This window comes from Epinephelus moara, chromosome 22 (genome assembly GCF_006386435.1).
Source record: "Epinephelus moara isolate mb chromosome 22, YSFRI_EMoa_1.0, whole genome shotgun sequence".
Taxonomy (NCBI): domain Eukaryota; kingdom Metazoa; phylum Chordata; class Actinopteri; order Perciformes; family Serranidae; genus Epinephelus; species Epinephelus moara.
Genome location: NC_065527.1, coordinates 11,247,296 through 11,257,152, shown reverse-complemented (window position 1 = coordinate 11,257,152; position 9,857 = coordinate 11,247,296). Strand labels below are relative to the sequence as shown.

The 9,857-nt window shown below is 44.0% G+C and overlaps 1 protein-coding gene across 1 annotated transcript in view; it reads right to left on the bottom strand.

Moving 5' to 3' along the window:
- Window positions 1-9,857, bottom strand: part of csmd2 (CUB and Sushi multiple domains 2) — a 284,867-nt gene that overhangs the window by 14,191 nt on the left and 260,819 nt on the right. The window contains exons 57-62 of the mRNA XM_050034139.1: window positions 9,529-9,702; window positions 8,123-8,305; window positions 4,321-4,497; window positions 1,407-1,586; window positions 1,014-1,187; window positions 647-820 (exon numbers count right to left, since the gene is read on the bottom strand). Of these exons, the coding sequence (XP_049890096.1) occupies window positions 647-820; window positions 1,014-1,187; window positions 1,407-1,586; window positions 4,321-4,497; window positions 8,123-8,305; window positions 9,529-9,702 (1,062 nt within the window). The remainder of the gene's footprint in view (window positions 1-646; window positions 821-1,013; window positions 1,188-1,406; window positions 1,587-4,320; window positions 4,498-8,122; window positions 8,306-9,528; window positions 9,703-9,857) is intronic.

The window sequence follows — 9,857 nt, the reverse complement described above, 5'->3', positions numbered from 1 at the left end:
AAGGAGGGCGCGCAATTCTTTGTCTCCCCAGTTGCTCATCTTTACAGTGTCTGTCAAGTTTGCGTTTCCCTCTTGCTACTAGCTGCTCATTCCTGCTATCAGCTGTTTCCTGTTTATCCACCGCTAGTGGGTTGAACGTGCAGCGTCATCAACAGCTCCTCCCACAAGTCTTCAACAGCTCCTCCCGTGGTGGAAGGGCGCCTCGTTCTTTTTAAACCAAAAAGGTTCCGCCAATATGTCTACCCTACGCGGCGGAAAATCGGGCTCCTCGGATCAACTCACCAATCTGACTCTGTGTGTCTAAACGCTCGCAGTTTGCCGGCAAAACATTTGCCGAAAATCTGGCAGTGTAAAAGGGGCTAATGATTGCCTTGAATTTCTTGTATTTATCACACTGATTCTATTTATTGTCTCACACTGATGGACTTTTTATGTATTGTGTTTTTTATGGGATGTTTTTGCTGTTCTTACTTTGTTTTTTGTCTACCTGCCCAGGGATAACAGATGCAAATTAGCTGCTAGCTAACTTTGGCACAATTACTTTTAATTGTGTGCTGCTGCGGCAAAACTAAACAACAAAATAAAGAAAGTATTCTAACATATTTAATATGTCAGACAATGCCATAAATGGAGGAATGAAGCTTACCTATGCAAGAGGGTTGTGTGCCACTCCAGGTGCCGTCGTATTGACAATATCTCCTGGTAGAGCCCACCAGGACGAGGGGAGGGTAACAGGAGAAGGAGACAGAGGACAGATAGGTGAATCCTCGGTCCTCCCTCCTCCCCTGAGCTGGCATCCCTGGGTCTCCACAGAAAACAGCTGCAAAGATAAAGGAGGAGGGAGGACAGAGAGAAACAGGGGGATGTCAAGTGACCTACTAATCATGTTGTGTTTCATTCAATATTTCCCAAAAGGGGTCACGCAAGGGACGTACAGAAGTGCATACTTGGGTGGGAGAAATATCAGAAATGACATGTAACGTAATTAGGCATTCCAGCGTGGTGCCACTTACGGAAGCACTGGGGTTTCTCTCCACTCCAGTTGCCGTTGCCCTGACATGTTAACACAGTGGGCAGGGACAACTGGTAACCTTGGTTGCAAGAGTAGCTGATGCTGGAGCCCCAGGTGAAGTCTGTGCCGACTACCTGTCCATTAGGGATGACAGGTGGTGGACCGCATACGATCGCTGCAAGGAGACAAGGAGACATTGCAGGGCTTAATGGATTCTGTATGTGATGATTTCCAGATTTCTTTTTGCCATTGTATTCAAATAAGTATCAAGTATAGTTTTTTCGTCATTCGCTCTAGCCTTCCATAATCACCCCTTCCTTTGCTGTAGCCTATGCCATCATCTACATTTATCTCATCACTGTATTGTCATTCACGTAATCCTACACGACTTTACCTTTACACTGGGGTTTGGTGCCATTCCAGGTGCGGTCCTTGGTGCAGATAAGAGCCGAGGCGCGGTCAGCATCCATGGTGAAACCAGGAGAACACTGGAAACTCACTGTGTGGTTGTAGGTGAAATCGTTGCCCAACCTCACCCCGTTGGCTGGCACTCCAGGGTCACCACAGTTGATAACTGCAGAAACGAGAAATAACATAAAGACGTAAGAACTCATGAAAATTGGTGATATAACTTAAGAATAAAGACAAGCATAGTGTAACACATGAGGAAGTTTGTTTGGATCAGACAACATAAAAAATAAAATCCAAAGGAAGATTGATACGGCTCGCTATTTCATCACGTCTGAGTCATGTTTTTATGTGATTCATGTGATTATTTACTTTGTTTGACATTTGATTGTACTCGTTAAAGCAGGAGATCAATGTTACATAGTTAGGATGTAATACAAGCAAGTAAACAAACTATTTAACATGCACACTGAATGGAGCCTCAGAGTTAATGAACTGTTTTATGCACTTGACACAAGCAGTTCACCTCACAAACAAAGCTTAACAATCTAAAAAGCAACACAGACGGTGTGTCTTCATAGATAATTAGTGCTTCATTCATTAACGGACGACCACTTTTGGATGATTTATTTATTCTATGTATGTGCTTAAAAATATTACTTCAATCACCATCACTGATAGTGTAACTTCATGTGTTTTATCTGAAAGAACTGTCCTTGTGCTTTGATTATCTCCAGTTCAGAGCTTTTAGGGGTGCAGAGAGACAGAATCTTGTGATGGGTATCCCTCTACAGTCGCTCCCCAAAGCCCCGAAATGAACCACATTTCTCCTTGATTATACTTTTACATCCTGTGGGGAAAATAGTGTGACGGAGTAACAACAGTGAGAATTTCACTGTGTGACTCAGCAGCGTCGATGCTCAGCTCTGCTGCAAATATCTGAGATAGAGGAAGCCGGGGCACAGAAGGACAACGTGCGCTAAATTGCCATGGGACAGAAAGAGGAATTATTAAATGCATATGACCAACATTCCAACAAAATTCCCAGTAGGGTGAGGAAACTGGGCCTTTCGGAGTGTCTCCCCATGACTGAGCAAGCACTTACATTTCCCACTGGGCTGGTAAGAGTGTGTCGCCGGGAGCCATAATGTCTATCTAGGTCTGTGTACCCTGTAACAATATCTACTGTAAAGGACAGACGTACAGTGAGATCATTTCTCCTCTTGCATAACAGTATTCTTAGATTGTCACTTACAGACAGTCTGCTGCTTTGGTACCCGATACTGTTGACAAATATTTTTTTAAATCAATGTAAATTCCAGCTGGAGTAACTGTACGTTCAAACCAACAGCGACCAGAGCTTCCAAAACAGCGAAAGTCATTCATTTTCAATGAGAGCCCGGTGACTTGGGCAACCTGGCCGACCTGGTCGTCAGCCGTGTGTCTTGGGCGGGCCAAAGTGCCCGGAGTGGGTCCGGAGGGGAGTTAAAACTCGTTTTACTTTATGGTAATGAGCTCTCACGCGGTTCAGCGACAACCAATCGGAATTCTGGCGTGTTTCCATAAAGCAGGTCCCAGAGAACTAGCCATGTAACTTTGGTTCCTACAGCACACTTGTTCCGACAGTGGATATCGAGAAACTGATTACTTGCGTTAGCGCCCACTCAGTCCTTTATAATGTGTCGCTGTTGGGTTACAGAGACCAAAATAAAAAGAATGAGGCTTGGGACCGTGTCACGGAGGTAGCTGGTTGGTCTGGTGAGTTTTAAAATGTGTAATGTTCGTAATAGAGGAGAGAATTGCAGGCTAATGTTGCAACGTAGCATGCAAGTCTTCCCTGCTTGGTTTGAATGGGATGACATACGTTTTCTGTTCTCATTGACCAAACATAACTTCCTGTAGGCCAACTATGAGCTTTTTGACTGGACAACAGCAAGCAGCAACTACGCTGCTTTCAAGCCAGTAGTCTGCTTTGTGGCTCCTTTAAATTGACAAGCAGGATCGAATGTTTCACATGATGAGCAACTAGAGCGACTAAAGCTGCCACAAATATTTTTGACAGTCGTGCTTCTTGGGCGTCCGTGAGAGACTTTGCCTATTTGAAAGCTTCTGCTCTGAACGTACAGTTAGTATGTTATAGCTAAAACGGAGAAAGGAGACTACCAAAACTGCCAACTCTGTCAGGTAAATCTCGTTATCATACACTGTTCATGAGATCCAAAGAAATCACTGAACCATAAGTGGTCCTATTCACATGCCCTTCCTTTGCTAAAGATGTTCTACAGCAGTGCGTCAACATGTACCCTTTCACTGCGATGAATGACTGAGTTCTGAAATCCATAATGGTGCTGCTTAAGGTTTATCCTCTCCATTCAGAAGAAAGTGGTTCTTTGGTGACCTCTATTTGCCAGGGTCTCTCTGCTCTGTACAGCAGCTGTGTGTCTTTTGTGAGGCATGATGATAAAGGGCTGTCAGTCAGGTCTGTGCCATCTGAGAAGACCTAAAACTAATTTTTTTCATACGGAGCCAGGGATCCATAATTCATCCATATTATAAAAGAAAAATCTGCTGTTACAATAATGATTTCTATGTTTTCCTCCATTCCGTGCATAGTATTACCTATTACTGTACACCCCTCCTCTGCAAGGAGGAGGGATATGTAAGTCTGGATATGTACTCTTCTGGTGTCAGAACCATTCACCAATTTGCAAAGTGTAAACTACTAGTACAAATAAACACAAGAGGCCACCAAGGAGACAACTCAGAAATACATGTGTATAAGCAAAGGAGAAAGAAAAGCATTCACAACTGCAGCATGAATTTCAATTTAAATATGCCCAAAAAATAAGCACTGTAAGCAGATACACATAGACTCCTTCTCTATGAGCGCTGTTAATTACCAGAGCACTCGGGCATGTTGCCGGTCCATGTCCCGTTAACAGTGCAGTGTCGGGTAAGCAGGCCAGTAGAGTAGTAGCCCTCCCTGCAAGCGTAAGTTATGGATCTGGAGAATGTTAAACCATCGTGGATCAGGATCTGGGAATTCCGTGGAGTTCCCGGGTTGCCACAGGAGATCACTGAAAACAGGTAAGAAAAAGAGAGAGATTAGGTTATGATTATTTACTTCCTAAATCCTGAGCAACCAAAGGAGTTGGTGTAAGTTAGTGGTGCTGTGGGTGGTGTGGACTGGGAAGAAGGGTGGAGGTTGTGTGTTGGCACAGAACCACCGCAGGCTTTGCTTCATCTGGGCATTTTTGGGAAAATTAGAGTCCAAAGTCTGAATTAGAGATGAATTGTCACCCAATTTTTCCATGCACTTATCTCTCTATTTGAAGGGACAGTTCATCCCAAAATCAAAAATATATGCCTTATCCCGAATATAATACAACGAGATGGCACTCAGCTTGTGGTGCTCAATGTGCCATTAAAATGTTTGTATGATACATTTCGTGGAGGAACTGTTTTCTTTCTATCTCAAACTACATCTACCCACGATATCACAGCGCAGAAGGAAGTGTGCATCTACTGCTAGCTCACCTAGCAACACTGAGCTAGCTAACATTACAGCTCAGTTGAGGACAACGCCATTAATGTTTACACCTTGTGATGTCACAAGCACGAACCTCTCGTCCATGAGTAGATGCATGCTTCCTTCTGCATGGTGATATGATTTGTGGGTGTAGTTCAGCAGAAAGAAAAGAATGCCAACGGAGTTTTTCCGTTTTATTTTTTGAAGCTTTGAGGACCACAAGCTGGGTGCCATTTTGTGCCTTTACATTTGAGAGAAGGCAGACATCTCTGTGGCTGATACCTCCAACACTTGACAACTCACACCAAAACAATCTAGACTGGTAAACAGCACTACAGATAAGAGGGAAAGTATATGTTTGATTTTGAGGTGAACTGTCCCTCTAACCTATCCAGAATTTGTAGACACAGAAATGTAGTGCTAAATAAAGTTGTTAGAACTCATGTATACCTTGTAGCCAGTTATTAGTCGGAGGCAATGGACCACAAACAAAAATCTTTTGTATTTTCTGGTGATCATTAAAATTTAGTTTCTCAAAACCCATTGGAGCAGACCTTTGTCCTGTTCTAAGTATTTCAATACAACCTGCTCTGTAAACTAAACCAATGTAGGCTGGTTTTCCACTATATTTCTTTCATACTGCATGATATGTCTGATATGAGTTCCTCACTTGGTTTATTTGCTCTTTCCCTCTGTTCTTCATCCGCCCACCCTACCACCACGCTCATCTTCCCCTGTGTCCTACTTCATAAGTAACTCTGCTTTGATGGACACATCCTTTGCTCACAAAGTCCCTTGGTGTCTGTCCGGCCGCCAGCACTGGTTCTGTTCATTACAGTCTCCAGCTTGCCCCGGGCCCTCAGAGCCCCGTGGGCTTCGCCCTCCCGTAATGACCAGATGTGGCCTGGCCCTTGAAGTCTGTGCCAACCGAGAACAGGTGGGCAACCTCAGCCAGTGGGCATACCACACACCGGAGAGGGAAAGAGACAGAGTAATGTGAGAGAGAGAGGTGGTGGTGGTGGTGGTTTGTGTGTGTGTAGGGGGTGTTAAGAGCACAGGTGAAAACAGCCTGGCAGACAGGATGAAGGAAATAAAACACTCAAGGATGAGAGAATAGAAGGGGTTGTGTGTTTATGGAGAGTAAGAAAAGAACAGAAAAAATAAAAGTGCAGCTAGAACTTAACTGCAACTGCAAGTTTGTGGATAGTTTTATTATTTTAGTGTTGCTGGGGCATGAGTAAAGCCCCTTGGACACACCCTGTCTGCTGTTCATGCAGCATAAAAATGTAGGTTAACACACAGTCATGAATAAAGACCCAAAAAAAACAAAACAAAATATTAAGTTGATATGAATCCTAATATCAAAGGAAAATGGAAAAGAAACATCATCAAGCTTAATTCAACACATTAAAGTGCTTGCAAAAGGTTCCTTAACAACCTCTTTCTATTTTACTCTGTGTCTGACAGCAGAAAAAGAAGTGCACTCTGTAGTTTTTCACTGTTTGTAATGTCTTTGTCCTTTCTCTGCAATAATAATGAATAGTGTAAGGCCTTAAGACCCAGATCGATCGGACGCTACACATTCAGAGAATCTGCTTTTTCAGGTGTCAGCAGCAGACTGGATGCATTGTTGCACAAGGAAAATAAATAAATAAAAGCCTTATGGTGTTTAATCAATAGAGAAAGCATTCTCTGTTATGTCCCCCATTCTCTCTTGCTCAATCACTGTTTTACATTTTTGCAAACACACACAAAACACATGCAAATTTGTGATGTGCCTTTCATTCAATTTGCAAAGGCAGCAGCTAATTACACAATCAGTGACTACAGTACACGCCACAGTCTATGGCTTAAAATGCGCAATTCAGTAGTGTGGTTTGTTGATGTGGAGGCTCTGAAAAGACATCAAAATGTTGAGGTGATTAAATATAAATACTCATTAGTAAAGTTACCACATTCTAAATTGTTCACTTAAGCCACAATGAACTCCAATTAAGAGAAATTATTTGGGTGTCTATTACCACTGAAATTATACAAAGGTTTGTAAAACAAATACAGTGGGAGTAATTAAAGAACTTCTGAGGAAAGGAAGAAGAAATAGAAAAAAGATACACTAAAGAACAGACAGCTTAAAGGAAATACTGGTTACTGGAATAAATGTCTTATTCATGTCCATACTGCGCTGGAAGTTCAGTGAACATCAGCTTCAGTTACTGCACAATCATAACCCAACAGCTGGCCTGTTTCATGTGTTACTAGATGGTCAAATATTGTGTTCATCCATCACTGCTCCTAAGACATCTCTCAAACCATCCATCCATTCATTTTCCACCAGTTATCCAGATTGAGGTTGCGGTGCTAGCAAGTTAATCAGCAGCTCACACATGACTTTCCCCAGCAATGTCCTCCAGCTCCTCATAAGGAATCCTGAGGTGTTCCCAGGCCAGATGGGATATGTAATCCCGCCGTAGTCTTCTGGGTGTGCTCTGAGGTCTCCAGTTGGACATGTCCAGAATACTCCCACAGTACACAAGGAAAAGGCATCCTGATCAGATTCCTGAACAGCCCCAACTGGTTGCTGTCAATGCAAAGGAGCAGCTGTTTTACTCCGAGCTCTTCCTTGATATCCAAGCTGCTCGCCCTGTCCCTAAAGGGTTGCATCCTTTTGGCTACTACCCAAAGCTCCTGGCCACAGGTGGGAGATGGACCTACATCGACGTCTAAATTAAGAGCTTCACCTTCCAGCTCAGCTCCCTCTTCACCACAGATTGGTGGATGCCACCCCAATCAGCCTATTGATCCCACCTTACCCCCACCTCACCAGACTCTAACATACACTTCTTGTCTTGGGGGAGAAACCTTAAGATTCTAACGCACAGGCCTTGTAGAGTACACTGAACGTACACAACTTACCACCAAGAATGCTTACAGGGCTGCAGCTTAAGTCTGTAAGAACAGGACAGCCAAGAGCAATGATCTCAGTATCTCATATTTCCACAACTACTACAACAGAACATGCTGGTTTTATCCTCCTGAAACAAAAGTCTGACAATTGGCCAGACTTTCTGAGCAGTCTGATTCTGATTCTGATCCACCATCCCCTTCTACCAGGCCATGTTCGCCAGAGAAAAAAGAAGCAACACACATAGTAAATACACATATGTATTCCTTACCATGACACTCAGGTTGGGTGCCCAGCCAGGTCCCATTGGCCAGACAAGTTCTCTCTGGCGAACCCTTCAGCATGAAACCAGGCTCACAGCTAAAGCGGACAACGCTGCCCACCGTAAACTCTTCTCCCAGACGGATGCCATGCACAGGAATGCCTGGATCTCCGCACAGCCCGGCAGACTCGCCTGGAAAGACAAAACAACAACAATCACATACCACTCATGGCGACACAGTGGAAATGTACTCTGTCCAGTAATAATTTAGTACCAAAACACGATAATGGGATTAGACGGGGAACAACCAACCCCCGCAACTGCAATGCAACAGGAAATCACATCCCTCCACCTCCCTAGGGAGTGACGAGCCTCCCAAATACATTAGGTTTCATTATATCTATTTGCTCAGCATGCAGAAAATGTGCAATAGGATGCCATTTCTCATTCCATTGACCCGACATATATTTTTCCACTTGCTTCAAAATTCCACATCCACCGTTTAAAAAAATCACAAACCGTTTAGTGCTGCTGTGTACTGCTACTTGCTCCTCATTTTACAAGGCGCTGGTGCACATCACTTCAATAGTGCGTAGCTAAGAAACTCGGGCAAGTCTTTATAAAAAGGCTGTGTTTATTGCCCGTTGAGAGAACACTGGCAATTCCTGGAATATATATGAATGTCGTGAATTGTGACATTAAACATGTCAGCATGAAATTTTATTGTTGGCCCGTGGGTCTGCGTGTGGGCTACTTTGTGTGTGTCTGTCACCGTCTATGTCTGTGCGTGTTTCTGTCACATCTTTGCGAATGTGTTTGTATTGGTGCCAATGCTTATTTGCATGTGTGGAGTGGACACCCCCATGGCTTTTCTCATGTGTATTAAGTATACTAGTGGGAGCTGTGAGGCGAATCGCTGTAAGAGAAGAGAGAGTATGGGGGCTGACGTCTTTATAGTGCTTCATAACCCAGCTGAGGTGTGGGCGTCTCTGTTCCTCAGTCTAATATGAGCAGATTAAAGCAGTTTTATAGAGGACACTCTCTTTGCCCTTGAGGCCTATGGAGCAGACAGGCAACTCCATCTTTACTCCACCTACTTCGCTCATTACCTGCTAACAGCTGCCACCCAAACTCTTTATTTGTTGGCCTGGCATTATGAGGGCATTGGTGTGACTGGGTGGTGATATTTCATCTAAATTAATCAAGTATCAGAGGCAGAGAGTGAGACAGAGGACGGGAAAAAGGAGCTTCACTGGCACATTGTTATAAATATCAAAGATTGAATATGCTGATTTCAATCTTTAAAGTCAACTAGACCCTGAACATCACGTTTGAAAGGCTTCACAAAATGGGGCAATTTTCAGTTTTATCTTTCTAAACTGTCAAACAGTCAATCTGGGTGTAGTTTTCCGTACCGGAGCAGTGTGGTGGCGAGCCGCTCCACTGGCCGTCCAGCTGGCACATTCGCGTTGTGTTGCCGATGATGGTACGCTGGCCGATGCAGCTGTAGCGGATGACTGAGCCTACTGTCCGACGGTCGCCGGAGATCTGGGCGTAGGGAGGCATGCTGGGGCGGTCACACAGCACCACTGTCCAATCAGAGCAGAGAGACAAGAGAAAGAGACCAGTGAGCAAGTGGAGCTACCCCAAGGCCGATGGTGAAGAAGGGATAAATACACCACATGCTGAAAAGATTGCCTTGTTTTAGTAAAAGCATACAGTGTAATAATGTCGGGCGACATTC